Raw genomic sequence first — 20,823 nt, 5'->3', positions numbered from 1 at the left:
TGCCTGGTAACATTAAGGAAAAAGACTCAGTTTAAACAACTCCCTCTAATGCTTCTGTACTTGTTTTTCTATTTGAATATAGCCAATAAACCTTCTTTTATTGAAAACCATTTTCATACACTATTGAAATTAACACAAAAGCAAGTGAAATGAAAGAAGGTCAAAGCTAGGTAAAAAGTAGATAGAAATGTCAGAATGAAAAGTTAAAAAATTCAAAGTTGACTGTAGTGCTAGTACAAACAAGAGGAGATGTAATTAATGTGCTTGATGTAATTTAGCATTATGAGAAAAGTTGTAGAATCATTTCATCAAACACAATGTTATTTAATTATTGGAACAGTAAGACATTTTTCCCCAAGACACTGCATTTAATATGCCTCTACCAAATAAAGCTTGTCATATCTATTCTAGCTCCTATAAATTTTCCTAATCTCTTTCATATGTTTTACCCTTGAATTTTTTCCCTTTCTCTCCTTGCTTCTACATTTCTGCTACGTGACTGCTAATTAAAATGAACCTAACTCAAGGTAGATTTCCTTAAAAAGGGGGGGGGGGTTGTTCAAAGGAGGACTTCTGCTGGAGAATCAAGCTAATAGAAGTCTTAAGGTCTGAAGCATTCAAATTAAAATAAGCCCCTTGAAATATATCAGTCTGTATTCCCAAAATTACTTCTTTTAATGAAGTGTGCTGCTTCATGGTCACTTGTATTGTGTATTAATGAACTCAGCCAACTACATGCTTTTTTTAAAGATTAGTAAAGTTTTAAAAATAAGCTTTTCCTAAATCGCCATGGTAGTTATTCAAATGTAGACACACATTGTGCCTACACATTTTATAGTAAATGTTATACAACAGAAATTGCATAATTAAAGAAAGAGAAAATTCAATGGTTATATTTTGTTATTTATGTTATTATTGGCTTGTCTGGATGTGACTATCTTCTTTTTAATAAAGCTATTAAAATAATCCATATCTTCTATAGCATAGTCAGAGGTCAATATGTTTGATGAAATCTTATAATATTCAGTATCAAGATCAGTCAAGTCTTGACATAATAGCATATTTAGTCAGGATAAGGTTGACAGAACAAAAATATGCAAATGGAACATTAACTCATGAGTATGACAACTGTTTACTTTCTTATATTCATATTTGGCAGTACCTATATGATATTTATACATATTTGCACTGTGTATACTCTTATTTTTTGTATACATATAGCTCAACTCAAATAAATTCAATGTGTAAAAGACAACTTTTTGACAGTTAATTATTTCAAGAAATATTTAACAAGTACCTAATTTGTGGTCAGATAATGCTAGGCACTGTAAGTAAAAAGAGGAAAAAAGACAGACAATTCCTGATTGTATGAGCTTCCTGGGATTGCTGTAGCCAATCACCACAAACTAGGCAGCTTAAAAAAACAAAAGTTTATGCTTCCATAGTTCAGGAGTACAGAAATCTGAAATCAAGATGTTGGCAGGGATGCACTACCTTTGGAAGTTCTATTAGAGAATCCTTCCTTGCCTCTTCGAGCTCTGGTGATTGTTGGCATTTCTTGAGTTCTTTGGCTTGTGGCCACATCACTCTAATTCCTGCCTTCATCTGCACATTGCCTTCTCCTTGGTATCTGTCTGACTTAGGGCTGCATCATTGTAATCTCTGTCTCTGTCTTTATATCTCATCTACGTCTTCTGTCTGTGTCTTTTAATCCGTGCATCAAATTCTCCAGTATGTCTTTTATAAGAATACTTGTGATTGAATTTAGGACCCATAATTTAGGGCAGATAATCTAGAATGACCTCTGCATTTTAAGACCTTCAAATTAATTACATTTGCAATAACCATTTTTCTGAATAAGGTAATGCTCACAGGTTTCAGGGACTGGTACCTGAGCATGTCTTCTTAGGTGCCACCATCCTACCCACTACTGTGTTTAAGAAACTTGCTGATTAATAGAGAATAAACTATCTAAAGAGGTAGTTGATATTCAGACCGATGAGTACCATTATACGGGCAGAAAAAGAAGATCTAACATCAAACTGTTGTATCTAATGCAAACATGGGAGATCAGGAAAGTTTCCCAGAGACCGCTTGATGAAAACTAGAAATTAACCAGGCAAAACTGCAGAGAACATATGTTCAAATTCCAGGGGAAAAAAAGTATGACACTCTCAGGAAACTAAAAGAAGCTCAAAATAGTTGAGGCTTAGGGAGACTTGGTAATGAAATAGTGATCAATTGGATGTGGGTGCATATCAAGAAGACTCGGGGTAAGCTGTATTAAAGAAACCAAGCTTTTATCTGAAGGTGTAAGAGTCCAATAAAGAGATTTAAGAATGGAGTAGCCCGCTCAGTTAAGCACCTTGGATAAACAACTCTGGCTGCTGTGAGGGTGAACTTGAGAGCAAGCTGGAGGCAGAGTATCCTTCTGAGGGTCTCTCACGGAACTCCAGGAAAGTTTTTAAGGTGATCCCAACTAGGACACTGGTGAGGGGTATAAAGAGATGTGGATGAATTCAAGAGAGACATTGTAGGAAGTACTGCTGGTACAGAAGACCACCAAAAAATGCTGGGGTTAGGGGAATTGACCCCTTGTGCACTCAAAAATCTGCAGAAGTTGCAGTAAGCAGAGATTGAGCCACTGCACTCCAGCCTGGGTGACGGAGGGAGACTCCAGCTAATAAACAAACAGAAAAGGCATGAGGAAAAGACATGTAGTATACTGCATTGTATTTATCAATACCATAAGTTTATTTCATTTGTTTATAAGATGAATTGTCTGAAATAGCAGGCAACTGCAGCTGTGGACTTCCATCTGTGGTACACATCAAACAATTCTACTTTGTCTTGTAATGTCATGACTCTCCTCTGCTTCTTAGAAGTACTTCCAGCATCACCAGTGGCAATTTGGGTCCCATAGTGCTATTCATGGTTATGGTTTTTACACTAAACATGACCAGAAATATGACAGAATTGTGATATCATGTTTTACTGAGATAGCAATTTACTAGACAGAAGAACTGCTCACTTCTCCAAGTGATTAGCATCACATAGTGTTTTAAGCAGATGCTCCTGTTACTTGAACTCACTGTAATAAAAACGAGGAGTGGCCATGAAATTACTGCAGTAGTACAGTATGTATAACAGTTAATTTCATGCAATTATAATCCAATACTGCATCTTATATTTGTTTACATTTCTTTTGATTGTGAATGGTGCCAGGTATGGTCTGTAAGTGTATTATAACTTGTGATAATTTTTTTTCACTTTTTATAATAGATTTCTGTGTATTTTTATGGTAGCATATGAAATAGACTATTACCTACATATATTTTATGCATTCATAACATAACTTTTTTGAGCCTTGAGAAGAGTGTGACTATGCACCCTGAGTCACAGACCATGCAGTTGCAACTTCTACGTTTTTCCTGTAAATAATTAAGACCAAACAGTGGCAGCCATAAGATCCCCTTAGATCATTGCCTCTATTCACAGAGTAATAAAGTAATCTTCCTTGTAATGTAGTAGTCTGTAACCAATCAAATAGCTGTGGCATATGCACTAGTCTTGTATGGCAAATGTAACGCTGTTGGACCTTTTTTTTTTTTATCTCTGCCTATATAAAGCGTAGCCTTAACTTTTCCACTTTGGAACACTGATTCCATTCATTTGGAGTCTATGTTTCCAGGTGGTTGTTCTCAAGTTTTGCATTTGAATCAACTCTATACTTAATAGTTTCTGAATCTCCCGATGATACTCATCGGTTGACACTCCTGATGAGCATATTTTTAGGAAAAGAACACAAGTAGGAGTCTGTAAAGGACACTTTTAAATGTACGTGAGTATGGGTGTTGGTTGGGAATGGCAGTGAAAACAGAAGAATTAAAATAGGGGTGTGCACCGAGAAGCCTGAATTACCAGCACACGTCACTCTATGTTTTCCTGTTCCACTCTCTTTTCTGTTTTCCAAAAGCTGTTTCTCCAACCCCTTCTCCCCTCAAATCTCTCACCTCACCACCTCTTCTCAGATGAAGAAGATTGTTTTTGGTAGGAGTGTTAATCTATTTTCTAACAAGTAATACGACTAATGATATGCAGCTTTGAAACAACTGCTTAGAGATTGCTGATGGTATTGGCGAAAGGGGTTAATGTACATTAGCAGGAGTCAGATTCAGCCTGAGGTGGGTAGAAATGGAAAGTCAGGAATGGCTCCCCTACCCCCTCCAATAGTGGGAGAAACCTCAGCATGTTTCAATATTATTGTGAGGGATGTTTTGAGAGGAAAAGGCTGAAAATAAATGAATGAGAAGAAAAACAAAATATGTGGACGTTCCTAAAGAAAGTTGTGATTCATAGTCTGGATAGAGGTTCCATATTTATCTTAAAGCTAGGGATGTTTTTCCATAGTAACAGGAGGCAAGTAGAGAATTGGGAAAACACCCATGCAAATGGCAGTGCTTTCTGGTTTGATGACATGAGTCGTGGTTCTTCCCAAATGAAAATCCTATACTCACAGTGAAAAATGAAGGAAGGCTACCTGCTAAGCATGATAAAAGAGGTGGTGGCACGGGAGATTTGAAGAGAGAAAGAAGACTGGAAAAAGCACTTTCCGAAAACCAGGAAGAGAGCTGAATAGGAAAATGTAGAATGATTTTTTTCAGGTAGTTTATGTTTCACTGTGCCAGTTTATACTTTTAACTTATGAAAGATTGTCTCTGTTAAGGTGACACAACTAAGCTATATTTACTTTCCGATTGTCTAGTTTGGAATAAAGTAACAGGTTCCAGCATTACAAACAAACCAGTGACAACAAAGAGCAACAGTGGAAGCCTTGAGCTAAACAATATTTCTCACATCACACACATTGTAACAGTTGGAAATACGGTTATGCTCAACAGAATGTTTTTTATGATGCAAAAGATTCCAGTTTTTGAAGTGTCTCAGCTTTCATCTATTCATTGGGCTAATAATTGATCAAATCAATCCTATGTGAAACTTGTCTTTTAAAGGAAAAGGAGGAAAAGAGAAGGCTCTAAGAAGCCAAGAAGAGGAGAGAAGAGGTGTAAAGTGATAGAGTTGCTTGTGTTTCTGCACTTTTTTTGAACTCTATCTATTGGTTTCCCTGATGCTTATTTTCCTCTCTGTATTTCATATATTAGAACTCAAGATCTTTGTCTTGGAATGCCAAGGATCTTCCAAAAAATGTAATTTCCTTTGGCTTGTGAAAGAAAAGTTAAAAGTTTCTATGTAAGTGAAGAGGGGGGACGATTTCATTACGTAGTTGTTAATCTGACACCATTCTGCTAGGCTATCTAAAAAATGGTAAAATTCACTCGGCTAGGGAACAGAAGCATTTTTATCTTCCCCCACCACTTAGTTTTACACAGCTTTCCATTCCCCTGTCTTTCTGGCCAGCTGGCTTCTTGGAAGCACTAGAAGAGGGCGTGAGAAAGCACTTCCTTCATCAAGTTACTCAACTGTGGTCTCCAACCACATCATTCTTGATTTTTCCAGTTCTACCTGACTGTTGGATGCAACCAAAACAACCTTAAAACTCAAGTTAGATGAAATAATGAAGTATTCAGCCCTAAAGACATTTTTCTATTATTGTCTTTGGCAACTAGACTGATTTAATGGCACAATTTTAAAAAGATTGTTTTTTCCCTGAGGGCAGAATACATGTTCAGAAATTAACACCATGTAGTGAGAACAGAACTAAAAATACGAGGGGAAAGGTCATCAAAATAGCATTCGTTGCTGATTACATATTCTGGGAAGAGCTACATTCTCTGTTGAAATCTAGTTTGCTTCTGACATGTGGGACCACATGCGACCTTAGCTCAAGTTACAAAATCTTTTAAAATAAGTGCCATATTATTTTCTGTATGGTCTACTCAAGAATTTAAAAAGTGAAAGAAGAAGTTAAACATGATTCAAACACTTTTAAAAACTACTTTAAAAATGCAAAAATATCAAGAGGCATTGATGGATCTAGAAACAAAAAATAAAAATAAAAATGCAAAAGTGTATCCAAAAAGGAAATCATATTCATGATGGTTCATGAAAGAAAGTGTGTGGGAACATGTTTTTTCTCTTTTCCCAATCTTAACTTTCTAGAATTCTAACAAGTAATAATAGGAACATGCTTTTTCTCTTTTTCCAAACTTAATTTTCTAGAATTCTAACAAGTAATAATAGATAACATTTTAAATAGATTAACATGTACAATCCAGTTTTCTAAGCATTTTATGCAGATTAACTTATTAAAGCCTTATACCAGCTAAATCCAGTAGACACTCTTTTTATACTTTTTTTAGAAATGAGAAATCTAAGACATGGGGAAGATAAGTAACTTGATCAAGGTCTTTGAGTAGTTAAATAATGGAACTGGAGCTAACACCAGGGAATCTGGAGCTAGTGTCCATGCCCTTCACCACTATGCATATTGACTTTCTAGTTAAATTATTATATCATTTCTTGTGTTGCAATGATCTAAGATATTTCCGATGTAGTTGTAATATATGGTGAACTTTATATAATCTCAATAGTTGATACTGATAGAAAAATTCCTGACAAGTTTTTTTAATCTCTTTGCATTTGTAATATAAGATAGTACTATTATATATATATATATAAAATGGATTTGTGTTGAGGACTTAAGAGCAGTTTAATACAGTGTCAGAGAAATGTTAGAAGCTCAGTAAATGACCTTAAAGTTTATTAATGTGTAGACTTTTATTTTTACTTTTATTATAATCAGTTTATCCTTTTATTATTAATGTATTATCTTAGTATTTTTGGCAACTGAATATTAGTTGCAATAAGTACCACCACCCAACCATCTATCCCCACTTACTATATTATACTTAAGTACACTCTTGCTTGTTTATTCGTTTGTTTCCTTCACGCTCTGTGGCTAGTCATCATCAGCATTTATGTTGACAGGTAGCTTGCTTACTTATTGACAAGGTGGCTGTATGGTTTCCTGACATTTCCTTTCAGTACTATAGCCTTCAATCTTTTTCATAAGATTATATGAACTATAATAAATATCTGATTACCCATCTGTCATCTTTCTAGCTAAGACATCTATTTTATATATATATGTGTGTGTATATACATATATATATATATATATATATTTTTTTTTAACAGTGTATAGGCTATTTCAGAAATTTTTAATTACTTCTCTAAAGTAGTAAGATATCTGCCTGGGAAAAAAATCTCAGACATTCCTGCCAGGAGAAACATTCCAACTATTAAAAGCACAGACTCTAAATTTACCTTTTAGATAATAACCACTGCTGCTTCTCTTTTTGCTTTATTTCAGTTGACTACCTCCATCCTCCTTGAGACTGTCCCCTTAATCTCTCGGGGCATCAGCCTTCTTCTGACGTGTATCTTACCAACCAGGGTCCCACATCCAGCCATTTACATCGATGCTGACCTCACCAGTATCCTTTATCCATCTTAAAAATATAAGATATTTTAGTTAAATATTTAGTCTTCCCATTTAATCTAGTATAATTTTGTTTAATTTTCTATAATTGTGTGTAACTATAATCAAGAGAATACCAGGAACGAATTATTCAAGCCTAATGATCTTTTGAAACCCTTAAACAATGTGGCTGTTAACATTGCCAATTAGTTTCTCTTTCTATAAATCCAGAGCTCATAGACTCAAATTCTGTCTTTGTGCCTTCCTTACCTGTGAATTCAGTTATACAGAAGAGCCTCTCAATGAATTTGGGGGATGATTAAATACTAAAGATACAAAGGACTTAGAGTGGAACCACCTACAAACATCACACAATAACTTACATATTTTTTACCTCTTCTAAACTCTAAATGATTTGAGCATGTATTTATTGTAAAGCCATGTAATCCAGCCTTATATTAAAGTGTGTATTTGCCTTTATTAACTAATAGATTCTAAGTTAATTGAAAACAGATTTATGGTTTCATTGCTTATTTCCCTCAGGATCTATCCCAGTGTGGTGCATGTATTGCATATCCAAAACAATATTGTATCAACAATAAAAGAAAAATTGATAGTAGTAGGTTTTATATATTTTATTATATCTTTATTAGGTGCACACAATATTTAAGGTTACTTACTACCTTCAAATGGATGTTCTAAAAAGTCGAGAAGGTATAGATTGCTATTCGTACAGCTTCCCTCATTATTTACTATGTACCAAGCAATTTAAACATGTAATCCAATTATTTCTCTTAGCTACCCTATTATGAGGTAACTTTTGTGTTTCCATGTGTGGAACTGAGGTTTAAACATGTTAAGTAGCATGCCCACAATTACATACTTCTGTAAGGGAATGAGGCCAACATACGAACTTGAAGTGTCTGAACTCCCCTTTGCTTAATGCAAACTCTATGTAATTTTTATAAGAACTGCCACAATGCAATATGTTTTATCTGTCCTCTAACTCCACTGAAAAAAATGCTAACTCCATAAAGGAGCTGAATGATTTTGAGAGTTTTTATTCTACTTTTTAACTTTTTTTTCTCCTGAATAATCCAGTCAAACTCATGACCAAGATTTAAACAGCAACAACAAAAGTAGTTCTCAGTTTCTTGCCTGTAATTAGTAAGAAGAAGAAAAAAAATGCTTATATGTGAGTCATGGGCTTTATTTTTATAGGAAATGAGAGTAGTCACTACAAAGAAATATTGCTTCTCTTTTTTCTTTTTTTTATTAAAAACTTCAACTTTTGGATAGTTTTCAATACAATATATCAAGAACTAGTTTTAGTAATTTTTGTAATAAATAATAATATAAAAAATAAATTAAACTTAACTTATCCTTAAGCATGAAATCCAAAATGTTAAGAAAAATGTCCTTTTAGTTTCTAAAACTCTATTGACTTATTCAACAGTCCTCCCTACTAGATTCAACACATCAGTGACATTGCTCTGCTGTGCTCTCTTGACAATGTCTCTAAAAGAGAAGCCATCTGTAAGTATTTTTTAAACAAACACTAATTACCTTAGTAAAGGCAATGATTGTTTATAAACACTTGTGTGTAATAACAATATATGTATCCGTTAAGCCTTGTTATATGCTGTTAAAGATGCTAAGCGTTTAATCCTCATTATAACACTTCAAAAAAGGTATTATCACCTTCATTTTATTAATAAGAAAACTGATCTAGGGAAGATCCATAAGTTCTTAAATGTCACAACGTACTAAGCCAGAATTTGTAAGCCCAAATAATTTGATTCTAGAGACTACATGCTGACCTACTAAAAAAGAACAACACTCAGTACTACAGAAATTCTGATATTTCTCCTTAAATTCAATTGGATTTTCCAGCTGGGGAAACACGTCAGAAATAAGGGCAAAGGGTTGGGAGTGGGGGCTCATGCTTGCAATCCCAGCACTTTGGGAGGCTGAAGTGGGGGGATCTCTTGACACCAGGAGTTGGAGACCAGCCTGGGTAACATAGTGAGACTCCTTCTCTACAAAAAAAAAAAAAATTAAAAAGTTATCCAGGTATCATGGCGCCCGCCTGTGTCCCAGCTACTTGGAAGGCTGAGGCAGGAGGACTGCTTGAGCCCAGGATGGTGAGGCTGCAGTGAGCTACAATTGCACCACTACACTCTAGTCAGGGTGACAGAGTGAGACCTTGTCTTGTGGAAAAATAAATAAATATATGAGGGAAAAGGAAAGGCCACCTACTAAAACTTAGGTGGCATACCTAACAATTTGGTCATTTTCAATATGATGGAAACATTCAAAACTATTATAATTTTCTCCAGATTTCTAGATTTCAAGTATTGAAATCATAGTCCATAAAAATTTGAATACTTGAAATAATTCAAAATTAGCCTTCTTAGTACTTATTGAGCAACCACCAGTCTTTAAGACAGGTGGTGGCTATTATAATGCTCTATAACAAGCAGAATTGTGTTAATTATATTACATTATAACAGTGACTCTCCTATTTGTAATCTGTGCCATACTAACAGGCTAAATACTCATTGTGAGTTTCACACTTGCTAAGTAGATGTAAGCACTTCTAGAGATGGATGCATTTTCTTTATCTTTCTGCATACTTTTCTAGAATAATTCATTTCAATGGTGCTTCAGATTCTCCTAACTACCTATTGTGGATTCAAAGCAATAGAAAAAACAAAAAGTTATGGAAGTTAAAAATATTGCAGAAAACAAAACAGTTGGGTGAATTTAATTTTTCTTTATAAGTGAAACTATGCATATGGGTATATGTATATGTGTATGTCTGTTGCTAAATGAATTAATAAAACAAATACATTTTATTTGATGGTACCAATAATTCAGCTCACATCTTTTTGTCCTACCACACTGGAAGCAAAAAACTTGGTGGAAACATTGATGTGCTTTACCTTGAATTCATCATTAACCCTAAATATACCTTTATTTGTTCACCCTCTTTTGATGCCATTTTACTTGTTAAGCAGCGACAGACATCAATATATTAGTGAAGAAAGTTAGAGTTAATGATGCCTTAAAGTTTTGTGAATGCTTGTCCTTCTTTACAATCTTTAAATGAACCCTATATAGATATATGTTTGTGTCTATCTAAATACATATTTCCATAGCACACAGGTTTTTTATTTGTTGTTTTTTGCTGTCCATTCAAGCATTACAATTACATTTTGAGATAATTTAGAACTCATTAGCTGTAGAGTGAGGTGATAAGGAGAGCAAGTTTAGGACAGTGTGTCTTTACTGTCATCTTCAGAACCTTCTATTTCTTTGCATATTTGCACCTTTGTTTAATAACAGTAATTTTGTAAACACATACAAATCTGAGCAAAAGAAAAGAACATGGTCTCCTTAGATGGTTTGAAAGATCTGAAGTTTCCAGAGCTAAAACTCTTCCCCATAAGCAAGCCAATCAAGGGAGAAATGGGAATGCATGATGCACCAAACATATCTAAGTCTGATTCTATATTCCACTTACATCTTGTGATGCCTTCTTGTAATTTTAAGTTTTATCTCCTCCCGTAATGTTCTTGCTGATGTCCCTTAGCTTGTCTTTCATTTGTGTAAAAATGTTGCAAGGAGAGACATGGCTGCAAACTTTCTAAGGGTTGTCATGGCTACTCCTGGCAAACAAACAAAAAAATTCAATCCTTTCTTCTACACCACTTAAATCACTCAACCTTTCTCACCCTTTTCCTATATATTCCAACTTGATTTGGCTCCTTTTATAGGAAAAACTTATAGGAAGCTAATTGATTCAGCACAGCTTGTCCAACTCAGAAATGAACAGAGGGGAAAAAATCATCTTTCTTTTTTGTTACCAGATTGTGAACAGAAGACTGTTTTACACTCTGTCTCCCATGGGGCAATGTGATGAACTAATCATGTAGTGATCTACCAGGTCACAGCAAATAATTAAGATACTTGTTACAGTGTTCCGTGTGGTGCCACCCTGTAGTGATTCTGAATGGATTTTCCATAAATTCAAGAAAAGGTCCTTTAAAACCCTAATTTCAAATCTACATCTTAGCTAATTAAGAACACTGTGGCTCAAACTAATGTGTCATTTCACATCTAGTGTATTGATAATGTGCCATCCTGAGTGTAGGTGTAAATTTTTCCTCCTGTCCTTAGCTCTTCCAAATTCTAAGGTATTTGCTGAAAAAGGAACACAGACATATTTTACAGCTTTAGTGATCAGCGTGATAAAAAATAATGCATAAGACAGTTTGCATACACTGGGCACCAATTACCTGATATTTTCATGTTATAAGATGAGTTTTAAAAGTCACTGGAAAAATATTTTTGTTCAAAAAGAAGGCTCCCCCTGCAGTGTAGGGTTGATTAACATTAGATGAATTAGACAAAGATGCTAAGGGATCCCCTTCAGAGTTATTTTTTTTTAATGGAGGTAAAGTCACATATCTGTCAAGCACAGTTTACAAGTGAATCTGACAGAAACAATGCATTACCTCACAATATTTTCCATATATAAGGTGTGATCTCTCAGGACTTTATTCATCTCATTATGTGACAAGCACGAATAGCCCTACTTTAAAAATAGAAATTCTGAAATTCAAATAAATAATAAGATTCCACAATTTCAAAGAGACATAGAGGACCTAGGTTTTTTTTGTTTTGTTTTGTTTTTGTTTTTGTTTTTTTTAATGTGGTAGAAAATCTAGGACAAGATAAGCTTCTAAAATCATTCTGAACAGTTCTAAGAAAGTCTGTTTTAAAATTATGAGATTTTGGCCCTCATTTTTATTTCAAAAATTGCAAGATCCTCTTCATATTCTAAATATTCTTGAATTATTTCTGTAATTAATATTATTTCCAAGTTAGTTGTTAAATTACTATTACCATTACTTTTTTTGGAATTTGGGGTTTTTAAAAATGTATTTAGGAAAAAGTATTTGGTGCCAGTTTTTTTCACATATTCTTGAATAAGTGATTAAGAAAACAGAAACACAATAAGACTGGATATAGTAGTTTTGTTCTAAAGTATAGCATTATTCTATATGTCATCCTAATTCACAGCTTATGACCTAAACATGTAAGTGGTATTTAATTCAAATACAGCTGAAACAAGAGAAGAGGAGCATTTCAAATGTTTAAAAAGAAAAGTGAAGCTAAGAATTACTGTACAGTGATTATACAGCAATCATTCTCAGCTAAATATATTATCAATAGATTCTCTTAATATACATATATATTTCTAAATGACATAAAGGAGATACTTATTTCATCCCAATAACAAAAAAGAGCCAAAATTAAGTCAATTGAGAATAACACATCACAATTATAATAATGTAACAACATCTAAATAAAAATTTAAAAACATTTTATAATTTTTATAAAATCTTAAAATCTCAAAAACTTCATATTTATTTCAGTGACTTGATTTCAAGTTTGCAGAGCCCAGACCATAAAAAGCTTTTAATTGCATTGTGTTATTAAAACTGTTGTATTGATCCTCTTTGGTTTTCTGAGAGCAAAGGAAAAAGAAAAACTTTGAAATAAGTAACTTGGTAATTTTTACATCTTTGTTTCATTTTCTGCAACACAGATGCAGAAAATTTTTAAATATTAGAAAGTTATCTTAAATTTATTTTTAAATGAAGGTCTAGAAAATACAAACTATTAATGTGTAATCAGACAGTAGATTCGAGAAAAAAATCTGTTAAATACTAAATATTGTGAAAATTAATCCACGTGGTTCCCATCAGTGTTTCCTGTTTCATTTCCCTTCATTTTATTTAGTTCAGATTGCAGAATTAGTACAATTTATACTCAATACTAGATAGAAAAATTACTAGTGATATGACCTGCTAAAATATAAATAATGCATATTTTAAAAGTATTAGCCATTCCATAATTTTGAATTTCCATACATTAATTTTTTTTCCCCTGTAACTTTTTCTAATAATTAAACTATTTAAAACAGTGCAAGTTTTTCAGTTCTTATGACCACTACCACGTGATACTTAGAACTAGAACCCCTGGCTGTTTTACACATAAGGGCTGTGAAAATAGTTCACTCATTTGGGCACGTGACTTGTTTGACTAGCATCAGTACTTATTGCTGTCAGTGCTTCGATCTGCACATTATCTTCACCCTCAGCATTTTGCAACTTGGAGAGAAATACGGTAATAAATGGTTTCTAGAGAACATTTAGCAATTAACAATGAAAATGTCCTTTAAAAATTAATTGCTAAATTGAAATAACATATTACCCACTAGCCAAATTATGTTTCAATTTAAAAACCTATGTCTTTAGTCACCTTGCTAACATTGAAATATATATACATTAGCCAAATATTACATCACAATATTAAGCATGTTTGAAAAGTTGCTTTTTATTTGTTCCAATATAAATATTAATTACTTAACTCTTACTTGCCAAAACTTGCTTATTGAGAACAACATATCCTAATTTTCCTTCTAATTATAATAAATAATAGAATAAAACCAATGAGAACTGTTTCTACTTTACAATGAATTCTTTCAGTAAGTAATCAATTAATTTCTACCTTTTAAATTTTATATTTTAATCTATAAAAAGTATTAGTTTTAAAACTGTTATTTAGATAATATTAAAGTAGATGATTGACTTTCATTTTAGGGCTTATTTTCTTTCCCACTTGGTTTCAAAGCCTTTGCATAGGGTTATTAAATTGGAAGGTCATACAATATCCATCAATCTCAGTTATTTATTCTACAGTATATGAAACTTCTCTTGCCACCCCATGTCTTTTATACCCATTACTTGATTACCTGAAATTAAGTATCATTTGCACTACAGAAGAACCAGAAATAAGGAAACAGTCTTAATTATAATAATGACAGATCAGAGAGTTAAACTGTCACAGTATTTTTTTTATGCTGCTAGACAAACAATTTTCTCATTCAGGGTCAAAATTAATAGAGCCAATGTGAAAGTTGTAAGAATCTCATTAATAAAATTAATTAGTGTTTTATGTTAGCTATACCAGCAAATACTTCAGATGGTTATTGCTAATTGAATTAGCAAATTTCAAGAAAAAAATAATTTTGCCTTTCTTATTTTACCAACATGGAATGGAGATTTTACACAATAGCATATTGACTACTAAAGTCACTAAAATCCTGTTTTACATCAAGGGTTGAATGATGTAAATAAGAACAAAAAAAGTTTCACATCCAAAGTGTCCATCTTCTTTTTTTCACTGGAATGACAAAACAGAATATACTTCAAACCAAAGTTGAATTCCTATTAGAAAGGATAATAAATATTAACAACTAAATGAAAATATGTCAACATTTATCCTCAAAATAACAATCCACTGAAAATCCTTGGACAACTCATTCTCTTTAAAGTTTAGAGACTGGTAATGACTTTTTGTCATGATGAAAAAGCAGATTACCTCTTTATGTTTCACAACCAACCACTGTGCAAAAAGAAAATGAAACTTCATTAAGTATAAGAGCAATTATTTAACGGCCATTACTATATATTGCTGTTTTCCAGGAATGGACTACTTCAACATTTTCTATGTGTGGAAAGTACAGAGTGTTCATGGGTGATGACCCTTGAAAATAAGAATATTAATATTCCAAGGCGATGCACAGGACTAACTGAAACAGTGGTATATCAATATCATGAAGAAGGCTGCATTCTGTTGTTAAAAGTTTAATTATGGAAGCTATTTTATTTATTAATAAACAAAGAGTTCCACAACATTGATTTTCATCAACATTTTGGGAAGTCTCGTTTTCATTATTGTTCACTTGGGAACACAGTTATTTTGGTTGATGTTAAGTCATGAGGTATATACATACTAATGAGTAACATATTAAGTAGAAAGAAAACATATTATACTACATATCTTTAGTGTGGGTGTTTCCAATATGACAGCAAGCTGTTAGCAACATACTGTTATCAAGCGACTGTGAAACAGAATGAACATCCTTAATAACTCTGCCTGTGTACCCCATGGCAGCACCTTAGCAACAGGGGAGACCAAAGAGAGACTTTAAGTTTCGACAGGGTAAAAAGCTGTTGCTAAGCACAATTTACAACCAAAATACTGAAAAGTGTAGCTTGATTTTTAAAGAACCACTTCACAATCTTAATGATTTAGTTGGCCTCGTTCACCCGAACATAGACTTGCATGCCCAATGGAAACCAAAAACCTATCCTTGTCACTAAACTTGCACCAAACCCACTCCCACCTCCATAGCTAAACAGTTACCTTTCATCCACCTCAAGTCAAAATCAACCTAAGACCAATGGTGAAAGATTATCTTCTTTTCTTCTTGACCTCTCTTATACTTCTTTACTAGTTGTACACGTCACGATGTCACTGGCTGCAATCTTAAAACAGCTACCTGCTTAAACCCCAAAGTCTCTAAAGTCTTGTAATAATCAGCTTTGTCAAGACTTGGGGGAAAACCCAAGGCGATCCCACACCGGGTTTCTGGAGTCCCCGCACCAGTATCACTGCCTTACCAATCCGTCTGTGATCTTTCTCTGGGTGGCACTTACCTGCTGCTCCCCGGGTTCCGCTGACTTCACCAGGTGCTTATCCTTGTACAGAGACCAGAGACCAATGTTAGGCAGGAAAATTAAAGCCACCGTGAATAACAAAGTCATCTGCAGAAATCTCTTCTGTTTCCTCTTCATTGCAAATGGTAACAGAGAAGAAAAGTTAAAGGAGGTGGCTCCCTGACTGCTTCTTGTGTTTAGTGTCAAATTCCTTTCCTCTCCCCTGCGAAGCACCAGAAACTGAGAAGCTACAAACTTTTGTTGCGTGCTCAGCACCAATCTGCACGATTCAGAGGGAGTTGGCCATCTGCAGAACAAACGCACAGTTACTTTCCCCCCAGAAAACTATGACGAAGGCATTATCTATTGGCTTAGAAATAAATGACTTGACTGAGGAAATCATTAAGCTCATTGACCTCCATTAATATAAAGCAATGGAGTAAATATGGTTGTTTCATTGACTAAAGGTAAGTTACGAAAAAGTCAACAGCATGCTAGATACTTAGGTAAATGCGAGTTTTTGTTGCTGCTGTTGTTTTCGCCCCCCACCCCCTTAGTGTAGGAGGGCTTGGTCGGGGTGGAGCGGGTTAGGAGAGAACTGAGAGGAACTGGCTCAACCCCTTCAAGTGTCAGGAAGAAAAGTGTCCGCTTTTGACATTGGAACAGCGTCACCTTCCTCGTCTTCCCTGAACATCTTTTCCAGTGCTCCCCTTGGGATAACCCACCTGAACTCAAGTTCAACTCCCTCCGGAGCCAGCTTGCCTGCGGGCTCCACCGGGATGCAGGGACTCCACCGGGATCCAGGCAGAACTCTGGTTCGGCTGGAGGTCCACGAACTCCTGGACCTTCGCGCGCTGTCTACACGCTCCTCTGCAGGCAGAGGCTGGGAGCCCCGGGAACCTGGTGGAAAGGAGGCTACAGATGTCAGCGGAGTCCAGCCAGGAAGTGGTGGCGCCGCGACGTCCCTTCCTCGCGCGGTCCTAGGAATGCGATCCTCTGAGAAGTGAGCACTCTGCCCATCAATCTCGTCCCTTCCCCCGGTGACGCTCTCACGCTCCGCTGTTCATGTTACCATTCTTTTCCGGCAACTGAACGAACCCACAGGACCATCACGAGCACCTAAAGGGCAATATCTTTTAATCTGCTCTTCTCGTAAAGGGGATGGAGGCGGAGAAACCGAAGTCTGTGCTGGGCTTGGAAGCGGGCGAGGGCGCTGCGAGGAGGAGCGGAAGGCGGAGATGCGCCGCGGCTGCACCCGGCCGCCCGCACCCCACTCCCCGGCGCCTGCCTTCCGCGGAGACGTAGCTGGTGTCTGCCACGTGCGGGAGCCCGGAGCCCGGGAAGGGAGGGCGGGCCGCCTGGCGGGGGTGGGCAATGCCGCCCGGCCTCCAGACGCTATATAAACAGACCCGGACGCGAAGCAGCGGCGGAGGGCGAGCGTGACGCTGGAGGAGGAGTGGGAGCTCCCAGCCTGCGCGGGTCCTCTCTTTCCCTGCCAGGGCTTTTCCGGGTAATCTGGGACCGACAGGGATGCCAGTACCCCGTCATCTCACCCAAAGGGCGCCAGGCCAGAGATTCCAGGGGAAAAGTCGTCGGCTGCAGGCGGGTGTCCCAGGAATTCCTCCATGGTGCCGGCTGGAGCGCGGCGAGCCATGGCGCGGCGGCTGCGGGAGGTGCAGGCGACCCGGGGCTGGGCCGGTCCCGGGGAGAGGGGATCCCCCGGGCCGCGCGTCCCGCCGTTCAGGCCAGGTAGGGGGTGGGGAAGGAGGAGGAAGAGGATCCCGAAGCAAGGTAGAGCTGAGGCTCAGAGTTCTCAGGCAGCAGCTGCTGGAGGACACCGTGGAGACCCAAGGCGGCTCTCTTCGGGTCTGCAAACACCCGGGGCCCCGGTTAAGATTTGGCAGTGCCACCCCGCTCCTCCCCCGCCTTGCACGACCGCATTCCGCGCGTCTTGTCACTGCGAGGGCTACCTGTCCTCGCACACTCCTCCGCGATGGCCAGAAAAGGTGGGGACCGAGATAAGACTCTGGCAGATGGCACTCCTTCCTCCGCCTAACATATCAATGCACCAACGCCCCTGACCGCACTCGCAGGAACCTGTGGCAGCCTCACCAAGGGACAGCGTGCCCAGCACCGTGCACTGGGCGCTCTTGGATCTGGAGCTCACAACTCCGGAAGAAATGGGGACTTAGATGAGGTGACAGACATGCATGCAATGCAGGCTGAATGCGCCTGTCTAGAGCCAAAAAGAAACGCCATAGTCACCTCTTTGTTACAACCTGGATAAGATGTCCACATGCTTGGGGTAGACATGCGTGGGATAGATAAGCCTGTGGACTTCAGACTGTATTTTCTCTTTCCCTTCTTTCTTCTTTCTCACCCTCACCTCTGGCACTCCCTCCTTTTCTGCTCGCCCTATCTCTTCCTCCCCTTTCTACTCTCTCTCACTCTAGCGTCTCACTTGAGAAAGACCTAGATTTGAGTGGGAAGAGTTATGCCTTAAACTGTTCGCATTAGAAATTCAAAATGTATTTGAACAATGTAAATGGACTGTATGCATCAATAAAGGGCTATGCTGTAATATGTGTTTTCGTGAATCACTTGAATTTTAAAATAGAATGAAAACATATTTAATAAATGTTGTTGAATGTGTCCTTTATATCAAGACCAATTACCTTTAAATTTTATATAAATGCAACTTAATCTAGAGTGTAAGAGACTTAATGCTTCACCCCCACCCCCACACATACACTTTGCCTTTTGTAGTCTGCATTATTTTCTACCCTTCTTTTTCTCTCTAAGGAAGTGCAGTTCTGAAACACAGAAATATGAATTCTGGGAAGCAACATAGCAGGGAGAGGTTTCCTGGGAATATTGTCAGGTGCTCAAGGAAATAAAGAATCAATCCAATAATTATATTGGATATATTTTTAAGTACTGATACAGTTATTACTTTTCAAAGTTAAATAACTCAAAAGTGAACCTGGAATTAAAAAAAATAAAATCTCTCACATTTTAAACAATACCTTAAAAAATAGTCTTGGATCAGGAATGGGCATACTATCATTCTATTTGTTGAATCCAGGGTGTTGAGTTGAAACATGCTTCATTACTGTTAAACTAGTAAATGGTCTTGCATACAGCATCCATTCAGATAAAATCATTAATTACAGTGAGTGGACATAATCACTGTTACTTCCCCAATCAAGTACATGCGGAATACATGGTAGAAACTGAAAGAAGAAAATTACTATGTTCACCTCTGTTTTACAGCATAGTTCCAGACCATAACTTTAGCTTTTTCTCCTTTTCTGTATATTATTTGTTTTTGATTTAGAGCATAATTTCTCTTTTCCCTTCAGTCTGGTATTCTTTCAGTATTCCTCATGTAAATTACCAACAGATGACAATGTGTCTAAAACTGATATTTTAGGTTTAGTTTACAAACAAAAAAAACTCCAGATGACAGTTAACTTTTTTGCTCAGACAATCCAGATTAAATGCCAATATAAATGTGTGTGGATATTGTATGTATATAATATATGTGCACATCACATATTATATTAGATGTAATATAATGTATGTATAATATATGTGTATATAATATATAATGCACATGGACATGGTCTTTTAAATTTTGACTTATATAGAAAGACACCTGTTCTATGCTCTATTTGCACTCCCATTCTGTTAGGATTCAACTGGCAACCTCAGGTTATCAGAGTCCCACGCCGCTAATAATGTACTAATAGCTATAGGGACACATGGAAAGAAAACAGAGCAATATTCGGTGACTTTGAATAACTTACACTCTAGTTGAAAATGCAACATAAAGACAATTGAAATAAATTACCAAAGGTGCTTGGTACGAACCTTAAATTGAGCCAAATTTAAACCCTATATTTAAGGAAACAGAAGGACGTTGTTTCAGTTATCTCTCTACTTCAAAATGTAGCCACTTAAAACAAATTATTTTGCTATTTCTCTTATGATTCTGTGCATTGAATAGACTCACCTGGGCGGTTGCACTTCCTGTGACACAGGCTGAGGCCCAGGAGGTTGAATGGGCTGAGCCAAGATGGCTACTTTACATGGCTGACAGTTGGCACTGACTGTCAGCTGGGGGGTCATGGGGCTGTCCACTGAAGTTCCTCAGCTTCCCTCCATATGGCCCCTGCATGTGGCCTGAGCTTCTCATAACATGGTAGCTAGTATCCAAGAGAGAGCAACCCAAGAACCTGTGTTCCAAGAGGGAGAAAACAAAAACGGCCAAGTCCTCTTAAAAGCTAAGGCCAGAACTGGCACAGCCCCTCTTAGGGAGCAGTCACTGGACAAGCCCAGATTCCAGGATGAGGTGGAGGTACAGGATAAAATTAACATCTCACTGAAAAGTTTGACAGAGAATGTGTGGCCATTCTTAACCCACTTTAGATATTCAAAGGCATGGAAGTAGGGATTTATAAATAAGGACTAACCAGGTTAGACACCGGATGATGGGGAGTAGGAGGGAAAGGTTTTCATATATTGGGTTCAGTAGAATTGTTCAATTGCTACAAAGATAGTGAAGTGACTTTACTTTAGGGTAGAAAGACTTTTATTACCTTACATTTTTAAAAACATGATGACATAAATGGAACTTTATTTGAAAGATATGCATTCATGATTTTGCTGTGTTAGCAGATATTTTCATATGAACTAGTTAAAAGGTTTACATCTGGAAAGATAATGCCTGGAGAAAGTCTATTGTTTCACAAACCAAGAGAGTCATCAGCAACAAATTTTGGGGTATGAGTTTTTACCCCAACA

The 20,823-nt window shown here is 36.7% G+C and overlaps 2 protein-coding genes across 2 annotated transcripts in view; one reads left to right on the top strand and one right to left on the bottom strand.

The window, feature by feature from the left end:
- The window catches only part of GALNTL6 (polypeptide N-acetylgalactosaminyltransferase like 6), a 1,218,179-nt gene extending 1,200,487 nt beyond the window's left edge, over nt 1-17,692 (bottom strand). The window contains exons 1-2 of the mRNA XM_001084788.5: nt 16,743-17,692; nt 16,018-16,324 (exon numbers count right to left, since the gene is read on the bottom strand). Of these exons, the coding sequence (XP_001084788.2) occupies nt 16,018-16,155 (138 nt within the window). The 5' untranslated portion in view covers nt 16,156-16,324; nt 16,743-17,692. The remainder of the gene's footprint in view (nt 1-16,017; nt 16,325-16,742) is intronic.
- Nucleotides 17,287-18,598, top strand: LOC106998578 (uncharacterized). The gene has a single exon (XM_015139525.3). It carries the CDS (start codon nt 17,548-17,550, stop codon nt 18,037-18,039), a length of 492 nt encoding a protein of 163 aa, XP_014995011.1. The 5' UTR covers nt 17,287-17,547; the 3' UTR covers nt 18,040-18,598.
- The last annotated feature ends 2,225 nt before the right edge of the window (nt 18,599-20,823 follow it).

The sequence above is a fragment of the Macaca mulatta genome, chromosome 5, assembly GCF_049350105.2.
Source record: "Macaca mulatta isolate MMU2019108-1 chromosome 5, T2T-MMU8v2.0, whole genome shotgun sequence".
NCBI lineage: Eukaryota > Metazoa > Chordata > Mammalia > Primates > Cercopithecidae > Macaca > Macaca mulatta.
This window is presented reverse-complemented; position numbering and strand designations above follow the sequence as displayed.